Source organism: Trematosphaeria pertusa, assembly GCF_010094035.1.
Source record: "Trematosphaeria pertusa strain CBS 122368 unplaced genomic scaffold BU26scaffold_14, whole genome shotgun sequence".
In the NCBI taxonomy this organism is placed as follows: domain Eukaryota; kingdom Fungi; phylum Ascomycota; class Dothideomycetes; order Pleosporales; family Trematosphaeriaceae; genus Trematosphaeria; species Trematosphaeria pertusa.
The window spans coordinates 1,092,376-1,108,671 of NW_022987225.1; the positions used below are offsets into that span (position 1 = coordinate 1,092,376).

Here is a 16,296-nt window from a genome sequence, read left to right on the forward strand (position 1 = left end):
CATTATCCGCCCCATCTCGAGGCCGAAAGCCCAGCCGTATGGTACGACGATTGACGCGCGCAGCCGCCTGATAGATTGCTGCACCTAGGCTCAGTATTGAGTCGGACATCAGCTTTCATTAGGGGACGACCCGATTGAAAGGCCGACAGCCACCCCTCCAGGTGATACAAGCACCTGGTGTCCCTTCAGGGCAAGTCCGGATGCTTGTCTTGCAGACCGAGGGCCACCACTTGCCCAATGCTATCCTGCTCCTAGTGGGGCTCCTTGAGGTCGCGCAGTTCCTTTCTACGCATAGTCCGCTATCTGCCCTCAATTCCATCCTGTGACAGTGGCCCGGTGCCTCTGTACCGCTGCCGGTAATATCAGACACGCAGCTTGGTCCTTTACTCTGGGATGGTGGTCCATGTACATGTCTTACCACGTGGGCATTAGCACTGAGTGCCTCATATTCTCGATCGTGGCGTCCCCCAGGATTGAGGGAAGTTCGGTAAGAGCTCACACCAATAGCAGCCGTGGAGGCTTTTCTCTACCCATGCCTGCCGGCTTGCGCGTTGTCAGTTGGCTGCAGCCATCAAGTCTAAGTGCAGCGGCACGAGTCCATGGAGAAACGGCAGCCAACCATGCCTGACAAACAGACCCACTTAGTAGGTTCCACAGCCCTGCAAGCCTTCTCTATGGCGGTCTTTACGCCTTTCTATACGAAGAACAGCACCGCCAGAGCGTGAATTACGATGGGCGGCCAATACTTGGGACAGTGCACGAGCAGCTCCCCAATATCAGGCGCAGCAGCTGTGCCCTACGCGCCTGACAGCCCTATTTTAGGTTGACAGCTATTCGCTCTGAACGCTGCCGGCGGCCCAGTACCGAGTGATGACAGCACTGTGGTTGATGCTCTGTCCTTCACGACCCACGCTCCGGCTCGTGCTGCTGCCTGTGCGAGCTACAAGAGAGTGCTGACGATCGTCCTACCTAGGACGCTCCTGGCAAATCCGTCTCGTTAACCTACTTATCACGTTCCGATCCTCGTGGCTGGAAACGTGACTTCACACCCCATCTGACCCCTCTCCAACACAAGCGTCTTCATCCCGCCAACCGCCATCATCTTTCCACCACGTCCTGGACTCCACCAACTTTAGACCATGGCAAGGAACAGGATTCTCTTAACTGGCGCGAGCAGTCTCATTGGATCACACATTCTCAACCAGCTCTTATCTTACGATGTATCTGTTCGGGCCGTAACCGGGTCGAGCGAGGAAGCTCACGCTCTCCGGCAGCAATATCCCGCATCGAATCCTCCACGACTGGATTTCGCGATAGTGCCTCACAGCGACCTCGCCATTCCGGGAGCATACGACGAGGCTCTGCGAGAGCATACGGAGCCTTTCGATACCATTATCCACACTGTCACCGCGGATCCATCTGAAGAGGCAGACTGCCTAGCCCGGTTCGTCAATCTTGAGACCGAATCCTCGATCAACTTCTTAAGGTCGGTTCAAGCGCTGACCTCAAGGGTTCGGCGAGTCGTCATCACTGCTTCACTTTCGCCATTTGCCCGATGGTTGGTGGATCCCCAGGTGGAGAGAAGTCCTCGTGGTGGTAACCCCGCTCCTCACCGACCCGCAGAGATTGATTCCGAGTACGTGCTTGCGACCAGCCAGGCGAGCGACAATATCGTGCATGATGCGCTGCGGAAGTGGATGAGGGACGCCCAGGCCCGTTTCGAACTTGTCTACGTCACAGCACCCAGTGTCTACGGACCATCGATACGTCCCCTACAGAACTCGTCAGATCTCCAGGAAGCAAACCGACGAATATGGAACATTTGCAGTAACGACTCCCGCGAACGTTTGTCCTCACCGCCATATGGGATTGACTACTTCACCGACGTCAGGGTGAGTCAGCCTTGCAATCTCGCCCATGTCGACTCAGATCTTACACGCTTACACGGTGCAGGATCTCGCGTTTGCCAGCGTGCAAGCCGCCTTCATTCCACAGGCTGGTAACAGGCGTTTCGTCATATCTGCAGGGACAATGCCCTCAGGCGCTGCGGTTGCGGACTTCCTCATCAGTCGATTTCCCGAACTTGGGAGCCGCGTACGATCAGACGGTTCACCGCCACGTCGAGCAGCAGCCGGGGATCCTCCTCTTGACTTTATCGACACGCATCTCGCATCTTCCATACTCGGGCTGGTACGGTACCGCATGGTCGAAGACACACTGAAGGACGTCGCTCAGCAGATCCTTGAACTGCATCGGAAGAAGGAATGGAAAACAGTGATACAAAGCTAAACATGTAGTACAGAATTCATTCCCGCCTTCTCGGCGCCCAAAGCGCTTGCGAGCGCATCGCTGTTGGCAACAGTCAGTGGTAACTCGCAAGCTATCTTTCCCCGTACTCGGTACTTACGACTTTGCAGAACCATCGTACGCTACACTGCATCCGCTGGCCTTCCGGAAAACGCAGTACCCACTCTTGGCAGCCTATGTTGTGCCACACTTACGACAGTTGGAAGGATTTGGTCAATCATTTTGGCCCCACACGCACCAGCGGCCTACGTCCACAACGCGCAGCTCTCTCTTCTATTGCAAGAAGTAGTGGAAAGCTATTACTTGCCTTACAGTCGAACGCAACGGGCTCCTGTGGTTCTCCTCGAAGGGAGGTTACCGGCCGGGACCATACGCCTCTTTTCGCCGCGCCATCTTTGAAGCCCGGTTCCGCGCTCGAACGCCACTCCGCACAGCCTCGAATCCCATAATGTTAGGAAAATGGAAATTGGAAAGTGTCTCCCATTTGCACATGTCGGAGAGCGAGCAAGGCGCCCATCAGCCCTCGCTGCGAACGCCCTGGGACTCCTCTGAGCAGCTGAAAGATAAGCTCTTGGCCACTATTCGCGTTTCACAAAGCATGTGCCTTGGGGTCATGGGGTGTGTTTTGGCGACTTGTCTTGCAGTTTGAAGAAATACAATACAAAGGCAATCAGGAACAGAGTGGACACAGAGCACAAGAAGGCTTTTAATGGATGACACGACAGTTGTCGAAGCTTCTGATGAGGTTGAAATTAGCCTTCTATCGCTCTTCCCGGTCGGAGAAGGGGCTGTTTCCGGAAGGTGCGACCCGAAATGACACCGTCATCGACCTCCGACCTCCGAAGTCCGCAACTTCAACCTCATGCCTCGCCAACAGCCTCTTCACCTGTTACTCTTCACATCCCGAACGGAGACAATCGACTAAGATGCTTGCAGGCCGAAGGCACTCGAAAGCGCTTCGCAATGGCGTGCCGGAGCGACTCGATGCATCGGACCATGGACGCGCTGCGGTGCCGCAGGGCAATCGAAATGATTACCTGGCTTCATTTGCCCTTCCATACTGGCGACAGGGACCTATGCACCTCTACAAAATCCACGGCGATTTGACATTGAGCGGTTCTGGTGCGCTTTCAATAGAGCCGACCATCTAGGTGCAAGGGCAAAGCGAGAGCCCAATCCGGTGGCCACGCGCTATTTTTCCATACGGCATGGCGAGGTTTGAGGCAACCTCATAAAAAAAAAGGATGCAGGATATCCCACAGAACAGAAGGTATTGCACTTTCAGGCGGCAGAGCGCGGCGTTCGGGTCTTCCTTTCTTTGGCATTTCTGCGAGCCTTTCCTGAGTCACTTTTCTTTGCTAATAGTCTACCCCTCCTCGTACATTCGACTCCTACATCCGCCTTCGGAATCAATACATTGACTAAAGCCCGAGACATGACCTCTTCGCACACAATTTTGGAAGCAATACTCTGGGAAACCACTAATGCTGTCGAAATCAACAACCAGCTCGCAAAGAGAGAGTTGGTGCGTTCGCAACATCTATTTTCGCAATTTTATTTTGGGACCAGAGCAAAGCGCGAACCAAACTTCATTGCTTCTCATCCCATATTTCCTCACAGGATATTAAGACATCACCAGGGTGCAATCCTGGGAAGGCGTCCAAGTCCAGACGCGATTCAGTCTTGACCTCAGCTCAGCGTCCTATTTCTTCGGTGGCACTGGCGTCCAACTCTGTGGATGGACCACATCAAGCACCCTACCTGCTCAGTCCCCAAGATACCGGCCATCCGCCTCTTCTCCACCTGCGACACTCAGTGGGTCGAGTGCCAAAGCTCCTCCACGGACTTTGAAGCGGATGTGGAGCCACGAGACCCATCCAGCGATAATACTTGCCAATACGGATTCCCGCCAGTTGGGACGCGCGCTTGGGCCGTTGAACTTGAGCCGCAATCGTGATAGAGGATGAGTGGCTTGTGGCGCAGTTACCTTTGGTGTCTCATCAGCACGCTCGCCTCATCCTCCAGGCACCCGCGCTGACAGGAGGTACGTCACGCATACGCCCCGCAGCTCAAGACCCGCAATCCCCTCCACAACTGCACGGATTGCATCCTGCGGCCCACTCACGACTACATGATACGTAAGCCCTCGCCCAAGCTTGAGGCGATTTGGCTCAATTCTGTGAAACCTGTCGTATCCTAGGCGAGAGATGCTTAAAGCATGAATTTGAGTTTATCTTGCCTTAAGCTAATGTATTCCTGCAGATCAGTGTCTATGCTCAAGCTATAACAGAGTAGCGCAGACCGCAGTATCAAGAGCTTCCCCGCCGGAATCGACCATCCCTTCCCTATAGACGGCGTGCAATGGCCCAGTCACGCGACCCTAGTCGAACTCGGTATCCCGAGGCTTTCGCGCCAATAGATTCTAGAGTCAGGCTGATGGTAGCTAGGATCCTATCCGCATTGTAGTGCGGCATAACGCTCTATATTTCGGGGTTCGCATCGTACCACAGCGCCAGATCTCGCAAGCCATGCTCGAAAAAATTATCGAAACGTAGGAAAAGCGCGAACAGTACCCTTCCCGTTCAATAATCGGTTGGCCTGACGAGATCGGCCTTCGGACGGTCAAGCGATAGCCGCTTCGGGGTTCAACTCAGGAGCAAGCCTCAACTTTCAGTATTCCACTCCCACCCGTGCTCTCCACTATAAATAACATGCGGCGTATACCGCACCGTATAGCCGCGCGTGAACTTGCCACCACGTTCTCGCGACACGCACCACCAGCGAGCCGTCCATCGCAAAACACGGTATGTTCGTAGGACAAGAAAGTGAAATCCTTCTCGGCCAATCACAAACGGCCCGGAGTTCAGCTAGCGGCTGCCCTCGCTAAACTGCACTTTAGCTCGTATCAGACCCCTGCCGTGCATCATCCATCCCTCCACCAGGATCCAGATGCCCCACCTGGCCATGGTCACACTACAGCAACCGACTTCCTCTTCCTGACGGCGCAGGGCTGAGCGAACTACATCATGCCGTGGCTGCGGCGAGAAACGTGGCCAGCTGGGGGCCGAAATGAGGGGCTATCCAGACACCTGTTCTACACCGCTAGGTCACACACCCGCATACTATCAGAGGGAGCTGGTTTGCTTCCCCAAATTCGGAGCACGGGACTGAGGATGCGGGCGAGATCAGACCGCTTGCGCTGGAGTGGGGATGCATGTGGCCACCTATGAGGTCGTTCACTCACCGGCAGGCTGTCACACGACGCGACGAGGTGCGGCGTACTCCACTCCGCATGCAGCGTGGGCAGGATCTTGAAAATCGAATATGCTTGTTCGCTGGAAGATACCGTCGATCCCGCGCTGCAGCCACCAGCGCGATAATGTGGAGAATGGGTGCTTGCTTCTTGGTCTGGCGGGAGCAAGTAGATCAGATCCATCAGATGTGTGCTCTGACGAGAGTGCGCATGCTCGATAGTCAACACCATCACCGTCACGCCTGTAACCTTTGTACTCAGTGCATATATTACTGTGTATACTCATCTCCCATACGATGGGTCTGATGAGAGCACGCCGCGATCGAGCTGAAAGCTATTGGCTACCCCTCAGCCCTGTGTCGCGAAGTCAAAGGACTGTCGAATGACTACTTAGCTGTCTTTCCGGTGTGAAAGGCAATCACAGCTCTCCACTGCATGGCCGAATGACCCTCTTACACCGCACATAGCGAGTTCAGCCGCTCGGTGGAGTTCAGCTATAATGGCTGTATTGACTTCTTGCTGGGTTGAGTCTGAAGATCACCGTTTGTTACTCTGGAGTTATCTGGGGAACACTTTTCTTGAGAAGAGCAAATACCAAGGAAAACAGTAGCGGGTTTTCAGATGGCTCCAGCTGGAGTACCACAATACGTGCTAGATCATGGTAAGCCAGAAGACTTTTCAAGGTCTATCAGCATCTTCTTTCCAACAGTATCATGCGTCACCTACTATCGCTAGTACACCAGCTTGTTCGCCCTATGTCAAAACTGTTTCTCTTTTCTACCATCTCTTTGAATCTACCCCCTTATCTGTCCACTATAAGCATCCCTATCTCCAAGACTTCCCCACCCGACCTCCCGATCTCGCCTCTAACATCAGAATCCAGCACCGCTCGTCTACCTCTACTCAAAGGACCCCTACCACCCCTCCTCCCCCGCGGCTACACTCGCCAACACCCGCCCTCAAATCTCCTTGAAAGACGTCTTGATCCCATCGTCTCCCCTGACTCTCTCCAATCTCGACCAGCTAAATAACGTCGGCTCAAACAGCGGTAGCGACGTCTACCTCACCAGCCACGTCGACATCACCACGAACCCCAAATGGCTGGAGGGAGTCAAGATCGACGGCAACGGAGGAACGGCGCAGGAGAAGACGTGCGTGATCATCGTGGTGGATAAGGGGAATGGGACAGTCGATGCGTTCTATATGTATTTCTTTGCGTTTAATTGGGGTGGTGTGGTTTTGGAGAAACAGCTCGGTAGGTGGGAACCTCCTGTGTGTTAGGTGATGAATTATTGACGGCGTGTGTATCATAGGGGACCATGTAGGAGACTGGTAAGCTCCTTGCTTGTTAGTATCATCTGGGGCTAAAAGGAAGATAAACAGGGAACACAACATGATTCGCTTCATCAACGGCGTGCCTAAATATGTCTGGTTCTCTCAACACGCGAATGGTGAGGCGTTCACCTTCTCCGTGCTGAAGAAAGATAAGGCCGGCAAAAGAGTACGTAAAGTAAAGGCCACTCAAAGCCCCATCCAACTTTGCACGTACAGTTGGACATCGCCAGCCCACCCGGCCCCCTTCCAGCGCCCAGCGCCCAGCTTCCAGCCTTCCCCCTCCACTTGCTCTCCTACTCGAAAACTACTCTAACAACCCCCAACAGCCCCTCGCCTACTGCGCAAACGGCTCGCACGCCCTCTTCCCCACCCCCGGCCTCCACGACCACACAATCCCCAACCTAAACCTCCCCTTCAAGTTCCTCCTCGTCGACGAAACAGACACCGGACCTTTGTACGACCCGTTACTCTCAGCGTACTTCTACGCGTACAACGCCGCAGGTACGTTCGTTCATCCCCTCTAGTCCATCCCCCGTGCCTGAGTGCTTGTGGACGCTTGTCCTCGAGCATGGCAAGGTACCGACTGACTGACGTGCGCGTGTGCACTCTGTAGATCGAACCCTAACGCCCCCCGACCCCGCCTCCCCAACGGGCTTTCTCTACTTCCGCGGCCGCTGGGGCGACGCGCAGTACCCGGACTCCGACCGGCGCCAGCAGGAGCTCGTGGGGAATAAGAAGTATGTTGGCGGGCCGACGGGGCCGCTGGATAAGCAGTTGGATAGGAAGGTGAGTATCCATTCTTATACGTTCTTAGTTCACGCGAAGGCAAGCCCGATAGGCCGAACTCGACGCAGCTTGAACAAACGGCCTTCTCCCTTCCCCCTCCCTCCTAAAAGATACTTTCTCTTGAACTTAGAGCACGCACGCACGCACGCGCTAACAGCAAACAGGAAGTATGGCCCCAGAACTCCAGCAGCGGCGGACAAATCATCCGCACGAGTCTCGACGTCGACGGCGGGCGGTTCAAGCAGTTTTTCGGTAAGCTAAACTGCTTGGGTAAGGGTAAAGGGAAGCAGGCGAAGGGCGTGAAGAGGGTGCTTGTTAGTGGGGAGGAGGTGAGGAAGTGATAGCGAGGAGGTGGGTGATTGGGAAGCTCCAGAGTAGAGTGAGATGGGTTTGGTGGAGGGAAAGGGGGGCTGGTGGAAGGATTTGAGGTGATTGGTTAGGAAGAGAGTCGGGAGGGATGTGGTGGAGGACTAGAATGTTGAGATAGGCAGGCAGTCTGTTAATTGCACAGATTTTATGGACATACGAGCGCGTTATGACGCATCAAGCATTGCGCGACACCGTAGGCTGGCACTCTGCCTTAGCTCTGTTCGCCTGGGGCTGAATGCCCACAGAGCCCGCGTGCAACGATCTATCAAATCTGGAATGCTCATTGGAGGCCTTCAGGCAAACCTATCCAAACTCGAAAAAGGTATATGCCGTCTTTCATTACAATAACTTTTCCAGAATACACTACACCTCACGAAACGCCGTCCAGCCCATCCCCAAACCAACAATGCCGCTATGAATTATACACTCGACCGCGTAAACCCAAGCCTGACGGCCTTCAGCAAGGCCGCTACTCGCTCGACCGCCTATGCTTCTTCTTTTTCTTCTTCGGGGTCTCCTCGACAGGCGGCTGCTCTTCCTGCGCGTCCTCCATCTCGACATCCCAGTCCATATCTCCTTCCGCATCTCTCGCCGCCTCCTCGATATCGTCCATCGGCTCCTTCAGCGGATCCGTCACCCTAACCGGCGCCAACACATCAAAACTACCCGTTCCCACCCCACCTAGCCGTCCAACCACGATCCGCGCACTCGGATTCTTCAGCTCATCCCAATCCCGCTCCAGCACGGCATCCTTCAAAAACCCGACTGTAGTTTCAAAGCTCATCTTCATGAACGGGCTAGTGTTGGTCCGTAGCCCAATGCGGTTGAACGGCGTGAAGCCACCGCCTTTGGTCATCGTATCCGCAATGAGATTCAGATGACGGTTATCAACGTTGATACCGTGTCCGCTGAAAACGGCGTGCATTTCGCGGACGATGGACGCGCGGCACGCTTCTACGCCGTAGAGCTGCAGCATGGAGGCGATGTCGTTGGTGAAGAGGCGCGAGGTGTCGATGATGTCCGGGAATTCGCGCATGGCGATGAGGTTGGAGCCTTCGGTTAGGATGACGGGGATTTCGGCATCCTCTTGCGTGAGAGGGTCTTCGACTTTTTCCGCGGAGACAAGGGCGCTGGTTATGCCTGGGATGACATGAATAGTGGCGAAGTCGGCAGCTGCTTCGACGTGATGTAGCATGAGCAACTTGGGCGTGGAGGCGGAAAATTCGAATGTGATCTCGCAATACGCGCCCTGCTTGTCGTCGAACTTGAAGGCGGAAATGTCAGGACAGTCTTTACTGTGCATTATCCGGTCTTGGCGGATTTGGGAAGATTCGTCATGGGGAACAAGGGGTTCCTCGTCCTCGTCTTCTGAGCCCGGCTCAGGTGTAGTGGCACGGGAAGGCTTGGGGCTGCCACCGTACGTCTCGTCTTCACTCTCTTCACGGTCAATCCCGTCAGCAACTTGTTCTCCCTCTTCCGGAGCCTCAAACTCAACGCTGTCTTCGCGCCTGCCTCGCCGCTTGGCGAAAGTAGCGTCGCCTTCGTCCTCGCCATCATCGCTCTCCACCTCATCATGACCGCCCTCGTCTCCGGCATCATCCTGACGAACTGTTTGCTGTTCGATGGTGCCGGAGGCCTCTCCGATGGTAGGAACAGCCGCTGACTTAGCGGTAGACAGAGATTTGTTCTGTCCCTTCTTCTTCAGATCCGCTCTCACAGCCTTCTGGAGGCGCGGGCAGAATTTCTTCTCAATCGAGTCCGCCACATCCCGAACCTTGACGGCATACTCTTTGGTGTACTCCTTAGCGGGGTAGAACTCAAGTCTGATATTGAATTTCCGTGCTTGGGAGTATTGAGTCCCTTGGCCTAGTCTCTCAGTGACGATGACCTTGTCCAGGACAGCCGAAAGCGGGAGGCGTGTAATACTCTTGGCAAATTTCTCTATGTCCTCTTTGGGCATTTCCGGATGAGGGTACAATGTCATGCCAGGTGTTGATATTTTTGCGCTAGCGGTCATGACAATCTCTCGCAGACGTGGGATACCAAGCGTGACATTCTTCGTGGAGTGACCAGCCAAATGGAAGGTGTTGAGGGTCATCTGCGTGGACGGTTCTCCGATAGACTGCCCGGCCACCACTCCTACAGCTTCTCCGGGCTCCACAAGCGATCGGAGGTACTTGATATCGAGCAAAGTATCGAAATTCTTCTTCAAGACTTCGCCGTTCGGGTCACGCTTCTTGTTCTTCAAAAGCCCATCCGGGTTCCTTTCGCAGTACTAAGATTCATTAGTAGATGTTGGTTATAGCTTGATGCATACTCACATCTCTCTTGGCTGCGAAGAACTTTTCGGAGGTACTGCCGCTGTATCGACCTGGGTTGTATATTGCAAGCGCTGGATCCATAGCCGCAATGTTTCCAGTCTTCCGGACCTTCTTCCAGGCGGCTTTCGTGTGTTCAGTGGCCTCTTTACTGACTACATGCCTATAGCCTTCTACGGCATTTACGGACTGCGTCAGAGAATAGAAGTTCTCGGCCTGGAACTTGAAGTCGTTCAAGTACTTTTGCTTCGTCGTATCTAGGCCATCCTCTCCGTAGAGGAACTGGACCATGGAACCGTCTGAATCTCGCACGGTGCTGTCGTACTCAACGTGGACGCCTTCCATCCCTTTTACAATGCATCGCTGCAGGTACCCAGAGCGGGAGGTCTTGACGGCGGTATCGATAAGGCCTTCTCGGCCAGCCATGGTGTGGAAGTAATATTCTTGCGGTCGAATACCGGTCAAGAAGCGGTTAACAATGTAACCGCCAGCGCGAACGCTCGTCTCGTACGGTTTAAAGCACGGCAACGTCTTCCCACTGACCATGACGGGCACACGTCGTCCTTCCAAAACTTGCTGCCCCAGATTGCATGAGATTTGATTGGCGTTGACTAGGGTACCCTTCGCACCAGAACCTGTCATAGTTTGCATCTGGTTCTTCGGAAAGAGTTTGATTAGCTTCTCAGGTAGACATGCCGCTGTGACTGCCGACGAAATCTTTGCCGTTGCGGCGTTGGAAAGTCCATCAAGTCCGCGCTGTTTCGAGTCGTCCCGCAGCACTTGTTCTAGTCGCCTTTGTAGTTCTCGATTGTTCGGGTCGATCTTCGTCGCATCCAGGCTAACGTACTTTGAGGCGACTTTGAATCCAGCCTTTTCGGCCTCTTTCAGCTTCTCCAGCCGCGCTTCATCTCCCTCTCTTGTGAGAATGAGATCTTCCACACCACAAGAGAATGCCCGCATGTTCAGTAGCCTGGTCAGTAGCCGACCAAGGACACTAAGCACTTGACCGGCCGTTGTAGCGCCATATGCCTCGAAAATGCCATTGACCAGTCCACCAGCGGCTGAACCAATCTGACTCTTGTCTAAGATGCCACAGAGTAGCTCACCCGCTTGGACGATGACCGTCTGTTCCTCAGAGTCAGGACCCCACAGCTTCCCGCTGGTTTGTGACTTGGAACTTAAAGTCAGGTTATCATATTCTTTCGGCTTGAGGTTCTTCAGTACGGTGGTGATCAGCTGCTTGCCTGTCCACATTGGCCGGGGTTTCCAGATCGCAGGCTCGACAGTGAGAAGGGTCCCCGAAGTAGTATGGCCGTCCTCGGGTCTCAGAGAAGAGTACAGGAGCTCGTGGTATTCCTCGCGGTTGAAGAAAGTATCCTTATTGGTCAGCCACACAGCCATGGAAATATGATCCTGAATAAGACCTCTGAGGGGCTTTCCGGCAGTCGCTGAGAGATACTGATTGTCGGTATTCGCGATCAGCATGGCCTCTGCTCGGGCTAGCTCATTCTGGGGGAAGTGCATGTTCATTTCGTCGCCGTCAAAATCGGCGTTGTAAGTATTGCAGTTGGCGTAGTGCATGCGTATTGTTTTCTCTCCTGGAAGAACGCGAGCGCGGTGAGCCATCATGGACGGCTTATGTAGCGTGGGCTGTCGGTTCATGATGACGACGTCACCGTTGTTCAGATGGCGGTGGACCTTTTTGTTCTTCGAGCCGTTCACATGGGTGCTTGAGGGTGCAAGGAGCTGGTTGGCGAGAGCCTGGCGCTCTTCGTAGTTCTTCTTTCTAAGAGAGACGACTTGGCCAAACTCGTTCTCGATGGCGACTGCTCCCGGCCACTTATCAGGTCCATTCAGGACCGCCTCTTTTAGATCGTAGAAGTTGTGGTTCGTGACGGGCTCCGGGAACGTCAACTTCTTGGCAAAAACCGGTGGGACGCCAATTTGGTTGGTCTCGATATTCGGATCGGGAGAAATGACACTACGCGCGGCAAAGTTGACACGCTTGCCCATCATGTTCTTTCGGAAGAGACCCTCTTTCTTCTCCAGCTGCTGCTTGATGCCGTCTGCATTCGTCCTTCCGGCTAAGCCCTGGACGGGGTTGGCGTCGCGGTCAATGAGGGCATTTACAGCTCCTTGAAGATTAACCCAGGTAGTCTGGAGATCGCTAAAGTCGCGACGTCGAAAGCCAGCCTCGTTCTCCTTGCCGTGCATCTCGTTGCTGATCTGCCGCATCGACTCGCAGGCATTCAGAATATTCTTATAGAGCGTGTTCTGCGGGCATTCCGCAATGGAGTCACCGGTCTTGTCCTCCATCCTGTACCTGTTTGGCGGCACAACGACGTTTTGAATGAAGAACATGTCCGCATTGACGTCCACCTGAGACTTCGATCGCGCATGTGGGTTGTATAGCAGTCGTAAAATCTCCTCCTCTTTCTCGAAAAGCAGAATCATTGCCGCTCTGACTTCTGCCGCATTGATAAAGTCTTGCACTTTGTGCGACGCGTCGACAGCGGAGCGCGACTTCCTACCCGATGCTGTCATGGATTCGGAAGCTACTAGGGTCCCGTCGGCTTCTTCTGTATCAAGCATGTCTGCGTCTTCGTCCTCCGAACCCGGGTCCAAGTCTGCGACTCCCTCGTCCGCATGAACCTGCTGTTTCTTCGCTCTCGCTTCCCGGCGCTGGAGGATGTCCAGGGGGTTCTCCATGCGTTTCTCCGCCTGGGCCATGAGAGCCTTGTCCTTTGGGGTGAGATTCTTGCGAAAGATTTTTATGGCGCGGTCCTTGCGGTAGGTGGGGTTGAGCCCCTGGCAGTTCTTGCACTTCTTCATCCCCGCTATCGACGTCCAGAAATCCTTGATGACTTGTCGCCGGGCGTCGGAAATGGCCTCGTTCTTCTCCTTCACTGCATGCGCGTCGCTCCTTGAGATGCCAGCTCGCTTCATGCATCTCTTCACGTAGCTGTTCCTCTGGCTAATGATGTCGTCCTCGTCATCGGAGTCCGAAGACTCTGAGCCCCTCCTAGTCTTGCCTTTTGTCACGTCGACATGCTCTTGCATATCATTTGCTTCCTGCACCAGACCGCATCGGATCAGCCTGAGCTTAGAGGCGAATTCGTTGACTGCGACGCGGGGAAGCACTAAGTGGTGGCAGTAGACGCATTTCCCACGGAGGAGACGGTACAGCTGGTCGAGGAAGCTGAGATGATATACGGGAACGGGGAGCTCGATATGACCGCAGTGGCCCGGGCAGCCTAGCAGTGTCGTCAAGCCGCATGTCGAGCACCTAGGAGCGGCGATCAGCCTTCGGTCCGCCTACCATATGTTTGCTCTGATTGGAGTAGTAAAGCTTACGGGTTGTCTAAGAAGGCGCCCAGAGCTGCATCGTGGAGACCGCCAGGAACCGGGTGCAGCAGAGAATCGAAGGTCGTGGGATTGGTTATGCGCTTTACAGAGAGGGTTCGGATGTCGCTGGCGGCGAGGAAGCCGAATTCCACGCTCTTGATGGCCGATGAAACAGGCTGCGAGGTATTCATGTTGGCAATTCGGTGCGCTGCACCCGCACCAGACGGCGTGAAGCTACTTGAGGCACAAGGCGTACTCGAGCGGCGCAAAGCTCGAAGGCTGCGGGGACAATTTTTTGAGGTGAAAAGGTTCGGCCGAAGATTACCCGGCCCGCCAAGACGCCCAAACAGGCGCTGCTTTTCAACGTCGCGTCACTGCGACTCCGCCCTCAAACACCCACAACCACCACTCCGCACCGCCGCCACAACCGGCCGCGAACAGGCACATCGGCACCGTCGGCCTGTTATTTTTCACTGGAGGGCAACAAGCTTCCGACAGCTCTTCGGCGGCTTGCCAGACGCGCATTTGCTACCCCTGCCCTCCGTTGTCCACGCGACACCCTCAGCCTTCAACACAACTACCCCGACGCCTCAATGATGGTCGAAAAGCGCCCACACCCCGGCGACCACGGGGATGCTGGGCGCGACAAGCGCTCGAGGCCCTCAGAACCGCCCACAAGGCCCGCAGCCCAGCGCCCAAGGCATACAGACGCCATAGAAACCGCCAGGGCGAAGGCGGCAGCAATCGCTGCAAAAATGGCCACGAAGAGAGTCGAGGGCAGCAACGAGGCTACGCCCACTCCCCCTCCGCAAGCACCTGGACTCGCCGCGCCGGCTGCTTCTTCTACCCTCGACGCTATGAAGGCAAGGATCGCTGCGCTCAGCGCCGGCAAAGACATTGGCAAGCCAAGGGTCGAGACAGATGCTTCGCGCACCCCCCCGACGCTGGGAAATAGGCGCCTCGAGCCGACCAAGGTTGAGACCAAATCAAAGACACCAGCACCGGCTCCCAAGGCCGATGACGAGCGAGACAACCCCTATTTCGACCCCAAGTCTGCCGGAGTCGCGCGGGGCAGAGTGTCGCGCGGCCTGCTGTTCAATCAGCGAGGCAAGTATCTCGAACAGGGATCCAAGTTGCGAAATCAGAACCGGCTGGAGCAGATCAAGAAGATGCTAGCTCAGCAAGCTCGTCGGGCTGGGCTCGATGAGAACAGCGAGCGCGGTTTTCTGGTGCAGCCACCACCAGACATTGAATGGTGGGATGAAGGCATTCTGGAGGAGAAGACCTACGATTGTCTGGATGACCCGGCCAAGATTAAAATCGACGGCGATGACTCCATCATCACCATCTACGTTCAACATCCGCCTTTCCTGAAAGCCCCGCAAGACCAGCGCCTGATTGAGACGAAGCCCATGTACCTCACGCCCAAGGAGCAGGCCAAGCTGCGGAGGATGCGTCGTGCTGAGGAGCTGAAAGAGCATCAAGCCAAGATTCGTCTGGGACTGGAACCGCCCCCACCGCCGAAGGTCAAGCGCGGAAATATGATGCGTGTCATGGGTGAGCAAGCAATTGCGGACCCCACCGCTGTCGAGATGTTAGTCGAGTCCCAGATCGCGGAACGACATGATAAACACGTACAAACCAACGACGAGCGGAAGCTGACGAAGGAGCAACGTATTGCGAAACTCACCGACAACCAGGTGAAAGACGCTGCGAAGGGTCTCTACATGTGCGTCTTTAAAGTTGACACCCTAGCTTTCGGCAAGCACCGTTACCAGATTGATCAAAATGCCAAGCAGCTCGCACTCACTGGCATCACACTGTTTAATCCGAACATGAATCTTGTCATAATCGAAGGCGGAATTCATGCTATCCACAAGTACAAGAAGCTCATGCTCCAACGCATAAAGTGGGACGAGAACGCCCGGCCTACCGAGATCCAGCAAGAGAAGCAAGCGACCGATCCCCAGTGGATGAAGTCTGTGGATGCGCAGGGCAACTTGAAGGACCTGTCTTACAACAAGTGCACATTAGTCTTCGAAGGCGAGGTCAAGCAGCGAGCATTCCGCAAGTGGGGTTCCAAGATGTGCGAGACGGACGGCGAAGCCAAGGAGTTACTCTCGAGAAGCAAGCTCGACAGCCTGTGGGCGCTTGCAAAGAGCTCAGATTAAACGTCGACGGCGCAACAGGTGACCGGCTGGGCGACTGCGGTTGCCTAAGCAGCTATGTGGAGGCGAATTCTGATGACAACCTCCAACGGTTTTCCAGAGCATTGAGCGGAGTAAGGCGGAGCCATGGCGTTAGGCGGCTTCTTCGGGCTCTGGTCCCTTTTGATTCAGTAATTGTAAGTTAACTCATTTACCCATAGCATGAGAATGCATGTATTAATACCAAACTTCTCGGTACAGTTCTGCTCTTTGTGCCGACAAAGCAGAGCTCAGTCAGTGCCTTGACCTCACGTCAAAATGACTTGCACAGTACCTCCGCTTCGGCCCACTGGCGCCCTTCTGTCATCGGCCTCCTACTGATTAAGGTCCCAATCCCAGCACCATGCGCGAATGCTGGTAGACTATAGATAATCAG

General features: G+C 54.8%; 4 protein-coding genes across 4 annotated transcripts; 3 read left to right on the plus strand and 1 right to left on the minus strand.

Moving 5' to 3' along the window:
- Window positions 1-884: 884 nt before the first annotated feature.
- Window positions 885-2,386, plus strand: BU26DRAFT_89986 (NAD(P)-binding protein). Its single transcript, XM_033836469.1, has 2 exons — window positions 885-1,892; window positions 1,954-2,386. The coding sequence occupies exons 1-2, from the start codon at window positions 1,140-1,142 to the stop codon at window positions 2,287-2,289; spliced, it is 1,089 nt and encodes a 362-aa protein (XP_033679960.1). The 5' UTR covers window positions 885-1,139; the 3' UTR covers window positions 2,290-2,386.
- A 3,795-nt stretch (window positions 2,387-6,181) lies between these two features.
- Window positions 6,182-8,022, plus strand: BU26DRAFT_568938 (uncharacterized protein; the record flags this gene model as incomplete). Its single annotated transcript, XM_033833831.1, has 7 exons — window positions 6,182-6,221; window positions 6,444-6,815; window positions 6,874-6,892; window positions 6,944-7,061; window positions 7,222-7,396; window positions 7,509-7,681; window positions 7,846-8,022. The coding sequence occupies 7 exons, from the start codon at window positions 6,182-6,184 to the stop codon at window positions 8,020-8,022; spliced, it is 1,074 nt and encodes a 357-aa protein (XP_033679961.1).
- Window positions 8,023-8,335: 313 nt separating this feature from the next.
- On the minus strand, window positions 8,336-13,969 carry BU26DRAFT_554023 (beta and beta-prime subunits of DNA dependent RNA-polymerase). Its single transcript, XM_033832246.1, has 3 exons — window positions 13,723-13,969; window positions 10,372-13,654; window positions 8,336-10,325 (listed from the first exon to the last, which is right to left on the minus strand). The coding sequence occupies exons 1-3, from the start codon at window positions 13,902-13,904 to the stop codon at window positions 8,520-8,522; spliced, it is 5,271 nt and encodes a 1,756-aa protein (XP_033679962.1). The 5' UTR covers window positions 13,905-13,969; the 3' UTR covers window positions 8,336-8,519.
- A 130-nt stretch (window positions 13,970-14,099) lies between these two features.
- BU26DRAFT_90135 (PRP3-domain-containing protein) lies at window positions 14,100-16,144 on the plus strand. Its single transcript, XM_033836470.1, has 2 exons — window positions 14,100-16,057; window positions 16,122-16,144. The coding sequence occupies exon 1, from the start codon at window positions 14,307-14,309 to the stop codon at window positions 15,882-15,884; it is 1,578 nt and encodes a 525-aa protein (XP_033679963.1). The 5' UTR covers window positions 14,100-14,306; the 3' UTR covers window positions 15,885-16,057; window positions 16,122-16,144.
- The last annotated feature ends 152 nt before the right edge of the window (window positions 16,145-16,296 follow it).

Excerpts from the sequence above, each read along its gene's own strand:
- BU26DRAFT_89986 (XM_033836469.1), top strand. The coding sequence starts at position 1,140 with ATGGCAAGGAACAGGATTCTCTTAACTGGCGCGAGCAGTCTCATTGGA. Across the intron at positions 1,893-1,953 it reads ACTACTTCACCGACGTCAGG|GATCTCGCGTTTGCCAGCGT; the intron begins GTGAGTCAGCCT and ends TACACGGTGCAG.
- BU26DRAFT_554023 (XM_033832246.1), bottom strand. The coding sequence starts at position 13,904 with ATGAATACCTCGCAGCCTGTTTCATCGGCCATCAAGAGCGTGGAATTC. Across the intron at positions 13,655-13,722 it reads GGCGCCTTCTTAGACAACCC|GTGCTCGACATGCGGCTTGA; the intron begins GTAAGCTTTACT and ends CGCCGCTCCTAG. Across the intron at positions 10,326-10,371 it reads TCTTCGCAGCCAAGAGAGAT|TACTGCGAAAGGAACCCGGA; the intron begins GTGAGTATGCAT and ends AATGAATCTTAG.
- BU26DRAFT_90135 (XM_033836470.1), top strand. The coding sequence starts at position 14,307 with ATGATGGTCGAAAAGCGCCCACACCCCGGCGACCACGGGGATGCTGGG.